This window comes from Thermobia domestica, chromosome 15, assembly GCF_964235325.1.
Source record: "Thermobia domestica chromosome 15, izTheDome1.hap1.1, whole genome shotgun sequence".
Taxonomy (NCBI): domain Eukaryota; kingdom Metazoa; phylum Arthropoda; class Insecta; order Zygentoma; family Lepismatidae; genus Thermobia; species Thermobia domestica.
Window position 1 is genome coordinate 150,597,332 of NC_137468.1, and position 15,140 is coordinate 150,612,471.

Consider the following 15,140-nt stretch of genomic DNA (forward strand, 5'->3'; position numbering starts at 1 on the left):
CCCCTGATTAGCATAAGCTTATAATGTTGATGTCAGTGGAAGGACAAAGGTTATATCATATATGGAGTTTGTTGTCATCGATTCCATACGAAGGGAGGAGGGTGTCATTAAATTGTGTAAAATGTGGAAATTGTCCATTTCCATTGCTCATTTTAACAATAGATTGACAAAGTAAAGGGAACATCTTATTTTGCCGTTTTCGTCCTTGTTGTACATTAAAGAAAACAGAATCCTTGTTGTAAATCCCGAATGAGATAATTGCGGTCTGCCTGAGTTAAAAGGTGGGGCTCTGATGTAAAAGCCTTGAATGTTGGATCACTTCTATAATGAGCTTCTTCCTCAGTATGCACTGCCTCGGAGTCAGAGTCTTCACTTACGGTCATAAAATCGACCCAGGAAGATGGAAACATTTGAAATGTGGTATTCGCGCAGAATGCTGCGCATATCATGGATCGAAAGAAAAAGAAATAAAGACGTACTTAAGGAAGCTAATGAAAGACGACAGATAATGAAGATAATAGGAAACAGAAGAAACAGCATGCTTGGCCATCTTATTCGGCACTCCGATTGGATCATCGTGCAGATGGAGGGAAAGACAGAAGGAAACCCAGGAAGAGGAAGATCAAAGATAGAATGTCTAGATACAGTTACGAAGAAGAGACCTTATCAAAGCATAAAACAGCTCTCCTAAGGGAGAGAAAAGTTCTTAAATTTCCATGTTGCCCACCAACCTATGGTTGAGGAGAGAAAGAAGAAGTGGCTGTTAAACATTCCAACTTCGAGATAATTTTTCTCATGGCGCTATGGATGGATATGTTTTGAAAGAGTTCCATTGAATCTCGTGTCCTCAAATTAGTGTAAAAAGTGCGATTAGAAATCGATATAACCATGGGCATTTATACTATTAGCATGGGTGGTAGATCTAGTTCTTTATCGAACAATGAAGAAAAACCACGAACACGTATTTATGTTTGAAAATGTATGAACTTTTATGTGGTATCTACAGGATTAACAGAATACCTTGTTTCTTTGAAGTTTTTCTCAGAGCTGTTATATTGAAACACACTGATCAAAAACAGTGGCGTACGCAAGTGGGAATTCCGGATTTTAACCCTCTCCTTTGAGCATGACATTATGCAAAAGTAAACATATCGCGGAACATAAACTGAATATGTATATAAACATCTGAAACATTATGAACTTGGGAGTCTTGAAGTCCCCTCTTGATGATATTCTGCGTGCCCTACTGCTTAGAGATCTTTAAAAGGCTTTGTACTCAATTTTTTAAAACATAACACAGCTTCAAAATCAGTGTCCAGGCTTAAAGTAATAGCGATGCCTAGGTCAATTAACATTTGGTGACTCAACACTAGAATACAGTAGGATAAGTAGTGTATTATAGATATATATTGTTTGTTTGATAGAAAAAAAAATATTATACGCGTAAACAATTTCAAAATTTTTTATTAACATTTTGTCTCTTTTCCAGGGTTCTGATCTCCAAAAAGGCAAGACGAGCGGTGCCATACTCAAAGGCAAGTGCGAGAAATTCGTTGAGATTGTAAGATTTTAGCAACTACTACATTGTCTAGAGTAGCTGAATGGGCGTGTAATCTCAGGAGTTCGTCTCCCATGTTAATCAACCGACTTATAAAGAAGTTGTCAGCACTTTACTGATGAAGTCGGTCGGTTAGAAATGATGTATGAGGTGATACCCGAAATTTCTAAGGATTTTCTTGTATACATAAGAAAATTCACTGTAAATCTTCATTTCTACCGTTACCTTCAAAACAGTCATCTTGGGTATTCATGCAAAGATTACAGCTACTTTTTCATTATTGGAAGTATTCCTAGGAGTCCACTCACTGAAGCATGGCCAAGACTGTCACGACTCTGCTTGGATATCTTCAATGGGGTCAACTAATACATCACTCCATCATGGGCGGAGCTATAGGGGGCATGGAGGAATTGCCCCCAACGTTTTGACAAAAAAAATGAGTTATTCATATTAACTCCACACTCGTCTAGGAAGTATTCCACAGGTTCTAGACCGACCATAAGGTCTTCCCCCCAGCAGACAATTCCTAACTCCGCCCATGCATACCACCCGTTATTCGGAAAGCGGGAAAACGTAAGGATGTCATTTACTAACACTTCAGACTTGGCGCTGGTGCATGTCTGACTCTCAAAGCGTACTTTTGGCCTACTTTGGGCTTACCTTTAATTGAGAGCATATCTGAAAATTCTCTTGGGAGTAAGTCTTTGAGTTATGCCCTGTAGGGAATCCCTTAAATGCACATTCCATGAATCCACGTAGCTAAAATATGTATTTTTGGAGGCCATCGTGTCTTCCTTTACGCTGATATGAACGCCACCTAATGTTCCATATTCGAAATAATGTGTGTTGCAATGTAGCTTTTCCATGCTCTTGGATAGCCCTAGCTATGAAACTATTCACTTTAACCCCCATATATATATGGGTTGAAAGTGGTACTTATATACGAAATACAGTGTTTTCACCACCTCTACTGACTATTGGCAGCCATAAGCGTTTCTATTGCAGGAGGCTACGTTGTAACTAAACCATGAGTATTGCGTCTCACTCCTCTTTACAGAAACTCCACAGGCGGTGATGGTACGCACTCAGCGATGGGACAGGAGCTGCTTCAGGGGTTCGAAAACACAACAATTCATTCTTGAATTCTACCGATGTAAGAAAAAAGCAGTTAGTTCTTGCTACATGCTTTAGTTTCGTTAAAAGATTTTTTTGCGTATGCTGACGCAAATCGATACGAAGTGGTGTCCCTGATATTCTCAGGTATTTTCACTTACGTTTCGTCACTGCTATTTCAATACTTCGTAAGTAGATGGGAAACATGTGAAGAAGGGAGGTCACTATTGTGCAGGTAATTCGGAAGAATGTGAAGGGGAGGTCATTATCACATAGGTTAGTTAGAAGCTTTGTATATGAAGGAGAAGTCAGTATCATGCAGATAAATCGGAAGCATGTGAAGACAAGAGGTCACTATCGTGCAGACAATTCAGAAGCATGTGAAGAAGGGGGAGATCACTACCACGTACGTAGGTAGGTTGGAAGCATGTAAAGAAGAGGTCATTATCACATAGGTACATCACAAGCATGTGAAGAGGAGAGGTCACTATCACTTAGATAGGTCGGAAGTACATAAAAAGGGCGAGGTCACCTCCACGTAAGTAAGTCGGAAGCACCTTAGGAAGGAAGGTTAATACTACGTAGAGGACAGAAGCATGTTAACAAGGGAGGTCAATACTACGTAGGTATGTTGGAAGCATGTGAAGACGGGGTTAATACCACTTACGTATGTCGGAAGTATGTGAAGAAAGGGTAGGCAGTACTACGTAGGTAGGTCGGAACCGTGTGAAGAAGAGGAAGTCATTACAACGTAGGTAAGTCGGAAGCCTGTGAACAAGGGGAGTCCATCACCAAGTAGGTAGGTCCACTGCACTGCACTGATGAGTTAATCACTGCTAAAAACTTTTATATAGGTCTTGAATGTATTCGTTATTGTTACTTCTCGGTTTCCCTGTAAGTCAGTTGTGGTTCCCCAGGGTGCAATAGCACACAGTTTGAAAATCACTGCTATAACAAATATTAGAAATTCTGTATACGATACAGAGGCTGATCACTTATATTGAGCCGAAGTCAATGTACAACTGTGCCGCGCATAAGCAAGCCTCGCCATGAGATTGCCACGTTGCAAGCAACAGTATCTTATTAGTCAGACAGTAGTGCAGTGTGGTGGAAGGTAGTCTGATGCCACCGAAACTGAAGAAATTCTGGGAGTGGTTCATTATCGCCTATTCGGACGTTAAGATCATGGAGAAATGTGTCGCATCGTAGAAATGTGTCACGTGCGTAATTTTCGTTTCTCTATTATATGGAAATATGCGGAAACAGAGTCCTGAGACCACCACACCGATGCGAACAGCTAGAACCGTTCTCAAAAGTGTTCATGTTTGTTGCCGGTTTCTCGTACATGGGTAAACTGCGTCTCCGAAAGTTGGAGCGAAACGACAAAATAAATGTTGCATACTATTAGTCTCGTATCCTGCTGAAATGTACCAGCATGAAATTCCGGTATTGTACGTCCAAGATGTGAATCAGATTGAATCGCATCAAGACAAGCCACCAAGTCACACGGCAAAAACATCGCTGGAATTCTATTGCCGTGCGCAATAGAAGACGAGAATTTCGGCAATTTCCTTCTCTGACATCTCTATCAATAACCTAGATGCCAACACAATGGACTATCCCGATCTACTTACGAAGTATTGAAATAGCAATGACGCCTTATGTAAATGAAAATGTCCAGGATATCGGAGGCACCATTTCGTATCAATTTGCGTCAGCACACGCAACATTTTATTTATTTATTGACAAAACTACGAAGAACCACTGCGTTTTTTTTATCGGCATAATTCAATTCCATTTGATGAGTTGCTGTACAAATTCTAAGTCCATGCCTCTACTGGTGCAATTGCTTCTCCAAAGCCAGTTATAGATGATCAAATATTTAATGATATATTGAATCAAATGTTCCGTAAAAGTGGAATTTGAACATGTACATTCATGTCCAAAATTATTGTCGCATGTCTATAAATATGTTGTTGTAGGAATATAATTTGATAACGAATTCGCCTGGTATTTCTTATAATGTTAGTATGTGTATAATTGGCAAAGACATGTATGTGGCAAATTTCATGTCAAAAGAGCGGTAAATAATAACAAAACGAAAATAAATTTTTTTTTGTCCATTTAGGAACATTTTGTTTTACTCATTCTAATTTTCCTATGAACTTTGCCACAAATATACTTTTCCCGATTATACACATAGTATCAGTATTAAAAATTTCCTGCAAAATCATTATCAAATTATATTACAAGAAGACAGTTATAGCTATGCGACAATCATTTTGGACACGAGTATATAATAAATACAATTTATATTCAATTTTAGGGTTGCTTACAACATGTGTTACAACTGTTTTAAAATAAAACTTGTTATATTTCTATCCAACATTGCATTAAATAAAACAAACGAAAATCGCTGAGTATGAGTATGTGGACATGGAAAGCGGTTGAAATACTTATTGGACCATATAAGCAGTAAGGCTTGCTATACACTATAAGATAGATCCTAGGAAATCTCTTACGATTTGTCCTAGAGTCAAAATCTCAATGTGTATGGCATCAGATCGCATGTCATTTCCTGTGTTCTGAACGATCCTATGAGATTTCTCTTGTTTAGAGCACGCTCTATTTCGGAAAGAAAAGTCGTAAGATTTCGATTTAAGCGACATCAGGTGAGAGAAAGTGAAAACAAAACAAGTGAAAAAACAACTGATGAGGTACCGTCTGATCGTACAGGTTAACTTTAGATGTACCACACGAAATAATTGATGAAAAATTATAATTTATCACTGTTTCCTAAATGATTTACGTTAACCGACATGAAAATTATTCACATAGAATAAATAAAATCCCTCAAGAGAACCATCAAAAGCAATTGATGATAAACTACAATACTTTTACGATTTGCGTACAAATATAGCATAAAAACTATAGTGCAAAAAACGCAAACCAAGTTGTGCTCGGTGGCCTCTGGAAAGTACGAATGCTATCTAACAGTCAGGGCAGAACGAAGCCGGGGCCCGAGCGTCAGTCAGGGGGTGCGAGCGAAGGAAGCAGGCGCGTCAGTTAATGTACTGAAAACGAGTGCGTTTCGGCAATGATACGAGTTTGAATAGCAATTGTCATGGTATCGTGGTGGTAGCGCTCCACTTGTAAACATAAACTATAGCTTCTGTAAACTATACAGAAATAAACCGGCGGTGGAAAATAGTATCACCGGTCATCTTTCATATGCATTCACTTAGGTAAGTGTTTCGCAGAAGGGGTCCAAAAGTAGGCAAAACATACAAAATTTACAGAAGAAATGGAAGATGCAAGTACTTAGACCTAACCAAATCTAACCTAATGAAATTAACTAACTTAAACTAACCTAAATATTAATAGAAGTATGCGAAATTCTATCACCTTTTGAAAATTAGCTGGAACCATATACCAACATTATCTAACGTAACATAACCGTAACTAACCTGATGCAGCCTAAAGTAAACTAATGTAAATATAAACTACCGAAATTGTAACATTTCTAAGAAAAATTAGCTGGACCCTTTCTGCTAAACATTGTCTCCCACCTATTTTATTCGTCGTTAAAACATATATAATAATTTTACACTAGTAACCCTACAATTGTAAACATAAAATACAGCTGTATTACTTTGTATTTAATTCTGTTGTTTGCAGAAATTTGATCCTTATAAATATATCTTTCCATGCAAAGTATTAAATTTTATTTGTAAATCTTGTAACAAGTGGTACACCAAAAGTATTCCAGCACCCTTCTGACATTTATGTTCTTTTTTAGAGGTATCCAATTTAACAATATAACGGCTGTTATTAATTTCATTTCATTTCATTTTATTTATCCTACATTCTGTACAAACTTGGAAATAATTTTCCGATAGTACATGGGATTCGTCATGGTTAATTGATACAGTACATATATATTAGACACATTTGTTAAACATGATTCAGACATTTATATATTACAGTAATTTGAAATATCATTATACCAATACTACAGCATACCTTATACAAAAATAACCTATCTTGTTACTTTGCTACTACTATTTACATTGTGACTATTTAATTGATTATATTCATCTGTTGTATAGAAGCAATGTGACAATATATATTCTTTTAATTTTCTTTTGAATGTAACATTAGACTTGATTACCTTTAATTTGTTTGGTAACTTATTGTATAGCATAATACCAGCATATTTTACTCCCTTTTCGTACATTGCTGTTCTATGGTTTGGAGGATGAAAATGAGTCTTATTTCTTGTGTTGTATCCATGCACGTCACTGTTTGTTGTGTACTCATTTATGTTGGATCTTACAAATTCTATTAAGCAATATATATACAAACATGGTAAAGGTAGTATAGCTAGTTCTTTAAAATATTTCCTACAGGACTCTCGGGGTCCTACACCAGCTAGGATTCGTACAACTCTTTCTTGAAGAACAAAAATATCTCTACTTTTTACAGTATTTCCCCAAAATATTAATCCATATCTTAATATAGATTCAAATGAGCAGTAATATAATATTTTTGCTGTATTTCGGTTTATAGTATTTTTGATGGTTTGTACGGCAAAACACATTTTTCTTAACCTATTTGCAATTTTTTCTATATGATAATCCCATTTTAAATATGCTGATATATGTACACCTAAAAATTTTACAGAACTAACTTGTTTTATTTCGTTTTCTCCTATTTTTATACTTCCTTTATCTAGATTGTTGTTTGTTAATTTAAAACTTATTGACAAGGTTTTTTTCTGAATTTACTATTAACTTATTATGATCAAACCAGTTCGTTAGCTGTTTTACGGTGTTTTCTATGTTAGTATTTAATCGTTGTTGGTTTTCGCCTGTTATTGCTACACTTGTGTCATCTGCGAATAATGTGGCTTTTGCAAAGTTTAAATTATCCGGGAGATCGTTTATATATATCAAAAACAGTAATGGCCCAAGAATTGATCCTTGTGGTACGCCGCATTTTATTTTATTCATTGTAGATGTGAAAGTAGTTAATTTTGAATTTCTCCCATCTACTCTAGTTATTTCTACCACCTGCATTCTATCTGTCAAATATGAACGAAACCAGTTTCTTATTACTCCTCTTATTCCACATTTCTCTATTTTATATAAAAGTTCTCTATGAGGCACTAAGTCAAACGCTTTTGTAAGGTCTAAAAACAATCCTATGCACTTATTTCTTTTATCTAGTAGTTCGCTTACGTAATTCAGATATTGATAAATAGCGGTTTCCGTTGATTTTCCTTGAATAAATCCATGTTGATCTTTTGAAATTGTTCCAGTACTTTGTAAATACAGTGTAACCTGTTTGTTCATTGCTAATTCTAATATTTTCGCAAATGTTGTAATAAGAGAAATTGGTCTATAGTTACTGATATCCATTTTAGCCCCCTTTTTATAAATTGGTTTGACTTTGGTAACTTTTAATTTATCAGGAAATACTCCTGTTTGGAAAGAAAGGTTTATTAAATAGCATAAAGCTTCAGCTAGAGAACTGTTTACAACTTTTTTGATAAGCGCAGGAGGTACTTCAATGCCTGCTGACCATTTATTTTTCATTTGATTGATAAATTTTATTACGTCGGTCACATTTACAGGATATATATACATTGAAGTTAGATTATTTCTTATGTTAACTTTCCCAAATTGGTTGCTATTTTTGTGTTTGTCATATATTCTACTTAGATTTGTGTAATAAGAATTGAATGTGTCTGAAATGATTTGTGGGTTATGAATTACTTCATCATTGCGTTTTATTTCAGTAATATTTTCTCTTGTTTCATTTATTTTTAGTTCATTATTTACTAATGACCACAACGCTTTGGTCTTATTAGACGAATGCTGTACTATAGTTTCATAACTCTAAGCTACAGAGCGGAATAACTAAGTCGCTTTTCCTGAAACCAGCTACACCAGAGGAAATCTTACAAATAATAAAAAGCTTAAAAAGCTCCTGCTCTCCAGGTTGGGATGAAGTGCCATCCATGATTGTAAAGGAAAGTTCTCTTCTTATTGCACATCAACTCTGTCATATAATAAATCATTCATTTTTGACAGGAATTTTTCCTACGCGGCTTAAGTTAGCTAGAGTTACACCTGTGTATAAAAAGGGAAGTAAATTGGAGTTAAATAATTATCGTCCTATTTCAGTTTTGTCGTGCTTTTCTAAAATATTTGAGTTAGCAATGAAAGCACGACTAAATAACTTTTTCCTTTTAAATAATATAATATCCACAAGTCAACACGGGTTTCAAAGCCAGAAGTCAACCAACACTGCAATCTTTAATTTCATCTCTGATATAGCAATGGATATAAATAAAGGAAAGCATGTAATTGGTATTTTTGTTGATTTATCTAAGGCGTTCGATTCTATAGACCATGGTATTTTGCTAGAAAAATTGTATTCTTATGGCATCAGAGGTGTGGCAAACAATTGGATAAAGTCGTATTTATCTGAACGTAGTCAAACTGTTGGCATCTGTAAAGAGGTAAATGGCAGAAGAACAATGTTTAAATCATCTTTAATGAAAGTAACAAAAGGAGTACCACAAGGATCAATATTGGGGCCTCTTTTGTTTGTTGTATATATTAATGATTTGGTTAATAGTCTAGGCTGTGTGAAGTCAACATTGTATGCTGATGACATAAATGTTCTTGTCAGTGGAGACTCAGTAAATGAAGCAGAAAGGCTCACTACAAAAACGCTAACAAAAATTATTAGTTGGTTAAACATAAATAAATTAACTATGAATTTAGGAAAAACTAACATTGTCAAATTTCGATTCCCGGGCCAAAGAAATGAACTTGTACCAATAACTGTAGACACTGTAGAATTATGTCAAACACCATCTATTAAATTTCTAGGAGTATATGTTAATGAAGATTTAACATGGAATACTCATGTTGAATACATTAATACTAAACTCAGTTCACTCTGCTTTGCATTCCGTAGGTTGCAAGGTAGTTTGTGCAAGGAAGCTGTCATGTCCTTATACTATAGCAAAGTTTTTTCAATAATAAACTATGGTGTTATATTTTGGGGGAATTCGAGAATAAGTGCTAGTACATTCCGAATACAGAAAAAAATTATTAGAATAATGTTAAGTATGCCTGAACGATCCTCATGTAAAAATATTTTTAAAAAATATAAATTATTGACATTACCTAGTTTATATATATATCGCACAATTATGTATGTAATCGAGCACAAGGATTTATTTACTTTAGCTAATACGATTCACTCATACAATACTAGGCAGAATTGTAATATGTATATTATCCAACAGAATTATGCAAATTTTAGCAAAACTGTATATATGAATTGTATAAAATTATATAACAAATTACCAGCAAAGTATAAGAACATTAACGAAAAACGGATATTCAGAAATACTCTGTTAGAATTATTGTTAGAAAAAAGCTATTACTCTGTGGAAACTTATCTTACTGATAATATATAGAGAATGTAAATCATATCTGACAACTGTAATGCTTAATTGAGGATTGTCCTCATTTGTAAGCTATGAACAGGCAAATAAATATGAATGAAATGAATGAATATGAATGTGCATTTGTTTTGCTGCTATAATTACACGTTTATATATATATATTTATATTTCTTGTAATATTTTTCGAATGCTTCAGTAGTATTTCCTTCCTTCCTTAACAAGTTTAGTGTTTTCATTTTTTGACTGGAAATTTTTATACCCTGAGTACACCATTGTTTGGAAGCTTTTGTTCGTAAAGTAACACTCTTTTTGGGAAAAGCTACATTGAAATAGGAACTAAAGTTATCAAGAAAAACGTTCCAGGCTTCATTTACGTCATTGTGCAAAAATACTTCTTCCCAATTTTCATCTTTAATTAGCATTTTAAAGTGCATAATATTATTTGTATTGAAATTCCGCCTATATGCGTGTATTTTTTCTTGTTCCCGTTTTAAAGACGTACTTTTATTTATTGGTACATTAATAGTGAAGAGTTGACCGAGATGGTCAGAAAACCCAGTGTTTACTACCCTAGCATGACTATTTAATATTAAGTCATTTATCAGAAGTTGATCTATTGCTGTTTTGCTATTTTCGGTTATTCTAGTAGGTGTTCGTACGATTGCTTTCAAGCCATACGTTTCTAACATAGCATTAAATTTAAAATCAATCTTTTCAGTTTTCAAAAAATCAACATTTATATCTCCTATTACTGCTACGTTTTTTCTTCTTTCTTGGTAATATCTAACAATTGTTTCCAGTTTGTTTGTGAATAAGTCTAAGTTACCGTCAGGTGTTCTATACACACATACTATAGCTAAATTTAATTGCAATAATTCTACTATGCTACTTTCAAAATGTTTATCTACATTAAAATTTTCAAATTTCGTATTTTTGTTTGCATCCAAGCCTGCTTTAACCAATATGCACGACCCCCCTCTGTTCATGTGACATCTACATGAATTTGCTAGTAGTTTGAAACCTTCTACATGTAGGTACTCTATTTCATTTACCTTGTGCCAGTGTTCAGTTGAGCATATAATATCTACATCACGTAAATCATCTAGCATCGCTATTTCTAACATAAGCCTTTTTTGAGTGTTCCACCCCTGCACATTTTGGTGATATACCTTTATTGGAATTATGTTTGGTTTGTTTTGTTTGTGCTTATCATCACTAAAAAATCATCTGATAAGTTTTTTGGAAGCTTTTTGTTTCTCATTGGTTTCTGTTGTTTTTCTCCCTTCCCAAAGTTTGCATTTGGGTCGCTTACAACCTTTCCACTTGAATCTTTACTTTTTACATTTGCACTTGAATCGTTACTTATTCCTGATACCTGGATATTTGTATCAGTCATTACTGGCATATTGGTCTGACCATCAGAGATAATTGGGGAATTAATTTCATGCCATGGCAGAGGAATTGGTTGTAATTTGGTTTTATTTTGTATCATGTCTGCTAGTGTTTTTGCCATTTTTTCTTTACCTATTTTATTTAGGCGAAGCCCATGTCTTGTGAAACAAGATCTCTTTACATCAACGTCAACAAATGTACAGTTTGGGTATAGCTTCACCCACTTCCTGAGTTTGTTATTTACTCTACATATTTCATCATTTACACAAGAGAAATTGGCTAGATCATGTCTATAAGGTATACCTACTACAATAACATTCACCCCTTTCACAGATTCTAAAAATTTACACATTTCTTTAAATATCCCACCCGATTCATTTTTTGCTACATCATTAGCTCCAGCCCAAACCACAAGATAATCACATTGTACTAAAGAATGACTTATGCTCAAGATATCTTTCGCCCTTGCACCCGGCTTTACTATACCACATACTTCATAGCCATTACCCAAAATATGTTTGATTTCTGGAGCACAATCACGACTATGGCTATCACCAATTACATTTACCTTGGGACGGTCTGCTGTTTCACTTATAATCGTTCTTTTTTACAGTAACACTGCTTGCAGTCTTTCTCAAGAATTGATTACCCTTCTTAGCACTAGACAAATTTGAAAATGTTTCACTTCTATACTCTTTTACTCGTTCATTTATATGGGCAGGATGTTTTTTTCGCGATGGTTGAGAGTTAACTTCAGTCACTTCAAAAGTATTGTTTAATATTTTAACGCATCCATAATTTCTTCTTCCTGTTCATGTCTTCTCTTTCTCACTTCTTGCCTTCATTTCTGGGGTACATGGATTAGAACATGGATTAGAACCGTCTTTGAAGGTTAGAAAACAGCAAAAGAGGAATAAACCGAACCAAATGGTGCTGATTGTAAATCGGGTCAATATCCATTTTCTGCGAGAAGAAAGAAGGGAAGGAGGGTTTATGGCTCTTTACTCACTATATTTGTTACGGGCAGTCATTCGCAGAAGAGAGGGGAAGGAGGGAAGGATATAATGCTTGAGGTAGCACACACACACATACAAATTGTATATTTCTCTCTATACTAAATAAACTACAGATAGAAAATAGAAGTTTAGCCCTATAATAGATTTCTCCTCCCGCAGGAAAAGATGTACTTCTGATTGATTGTTCTTAATTTTTTTTATTTTAATTTGATATCATTAATATAATGATTAATTAATTAATCATTATCGATAATGATTGATATTCCTTCTTGGCGAGAAATTTTGCAAGCGATCGGAAATTTCAGGGCTTTGGGCGGGAAGTCTGTTGTTCTGAATCTGACAACACTGGATAGACGTGTATGTATGCAAAATAAACGTGGCAATACCGCTAGCCTCTCATTTGCTACCAGCATTTAAAGGAAACTTGGAGCGCCGTCTTCAAATGCCAAGATGTTTGTCATGCCGTTTATGGGTGCAGATTTACTTTATGAAGACTTCCACTTACGGTATAAATTCACGTCGGATGTATACCATGAAATGGTCTGAGCAAAAGCACAAACCAACTTGTCAGCTGGTCACTTAAAGCTAGAGTGGTTTCTAACCGAGTCAGGGTAGGAGCGTAGCAGGGACACAAATCACTTCACGTATATTAGAATTCTAAAAATATGTTTTGTGTTAATTGCTTAGAATTGTTGGTAATCTACTTTAAGAAGCTTATAGTTGAAAACTTAATTTGTTAACTGCCTTTCATCGTAGTTTGTCGTATTTGATTCACCTGTCTGGTGAAACGCACGTTGGAGCTCTCTCGGGACTATGTGGTTAGCTTATGCATTTTTGGCGCGGGAGGCTTGACGCGAGTTCAAGTGGTTCGAATCCAACGTAATTCCATGTCTCATATCTCCTTGCTGCTGAAAGGGACGCTAAACTCTAATCTATTCGAAGAAAGAATCGTACCTTGAAAGTAAAATTAATCCATAAATTGAATTGAGAGAAAGAAAACTGTCATATCAAGGTAAACCAGCAAACCATGCATGTTATTTTGTCTATATATATGTTAATATACAAATATCTAACATATATTCATAAGATGAATTTCAATTAACGTTCACTAATTTATACTCATCATTATTACCAAGCAATATACGGGTACGCTACGAGTAGTTCGTTCTCGTTATATCGTCCTATTTAATGTTCTTTGCTAAGGTTACTCCTACTTTTTTGAGTGAAGTGAATAAGTAAAAACAATGGAGAATATTTTTTAAAAATTAAGAAAATAAGGTATCTGCAAAATGGTGCCTAAAAACTGTCTCAAGATCTTTTCTCATAGGCCAGAAATATGGATGCTCCTTAGTTGTGACGTCATAAGCTACACGCTCAAATTTGTGACATATGCCTAGAAACATTAGTTTATTTACTTGCATCTTCCAAAAACTATTCACTTCATAAATATTCGATTGTTTTCATTACCTTTAAGCTGTCCTAAAATAAAATGATGTGTGAGTGAACTTAGCAAAGGGTTTTCAATAAGACGACATAACTCATACCAAGTAGGTAGGAAGCAGGTAGAAATACGTAGTGGGATATCAGTGGCGGCATAGCATGATTATGGCGGTCACCTCGCCGGCGAGACGATAGTATAATTAATGTAATCGATCAGTTAGCCTGGCATTAATATCCACTGACAGTCCGCTATTTGAACGGCCGTAAACCTGGGGTGGCCTCTTCGCGCTTATGGAGGAGTATGTCGAACAATGTCTCCTTGTCAATATTTGCATGTTACAAAATTTTATGGATTTTAACAATTACCTAGGTAGTTTATAAAAGTACAAATTCCGTTATTTTCTATCTTTTATATTTTGTAGATTATGACTCCCCATTTCCAGAACCAGGAACTGGATTACATAGATATGCGACTTTTGTATACAAGCAAACCGCTAGTGTGGATAAAGTTGTGGGTGAAAGTGATGCAGCAAGCTTTCGCCTTTATAATTGGGCGAAAGATAATGAGCTTTGCGGACCGGAAGCAGGGATACAATTTAGATGTCACGAGTAATGTATAAAGATAATTGGAAAATAGATAAAATGTACGTACTTGAAGAATTTTTTTAAAAAATCATTGTTATTTTGTTTCTATAGTTTCAAGCTATTGTTTGCACCACTCACTTATTTACTTTATTGTGTATTGATAATTGATTCGTTACAGAGATAACACAGTCAACATGTGTTTGTCTCGTTGGTTAGGTACATTAACTTTTTAATTGAAGCTTTTATGTTTGTTAGTGTTGGTGTTAATTTGCGGATTTTATTCAAGTTGTTTGCTTTGTCTATCTAACAGTACAATTTGTTTATTGAAGTGTCACATTTGAGTCTATTTGTATGGACTAGAAATAATAAAAGTTATGTTTCTTAAACACACACAGTTTCTTTTTCATACCGTAAAAATAACTATCACGTCTATGATTAAAAAATGTCCAATTTAGAAAAAAATCAAATTGCGCTTTTTATACTAGTTTGAGAACGAATACTCCAATAGAACTATTGTAAAACGTTGGTTGGTAGTTGGCATACAAATCGT

At 34.9% G+C, this 15,140-nt stretch overlaps 1 protein-coding gene across 1 annotated transcript in view; it reads left to right on the plus strand.

Annotated features, from left to right (window-relative positions):
* The window catches only part of LOC145671917 (protein D2-like), a 62,042-nt gene extending 47,087 nt beyond the window's left edge, over nucleotides 1-14,955 (plus strand). The window contains exons 3-4 of the mRNA XM_081741125.1: nucleotides 1,490-1,535; nucleotides 14,428-14,955. Coding sequence (XP_081597251.1) covers nucleotides 1,490-1,535; nucleotides 14,428-14,618 — 237 coding nt within the window. The 3' untranslated portion in view covers nucleotides 14,619-14,955. The remainder of the gene's footprint in view (nucleotides 1-1,489; nucleotides 1,536-14,427) is intronic.
* Nucleotides 14,956-15,140: the final 185 nt, after the last annotated feature.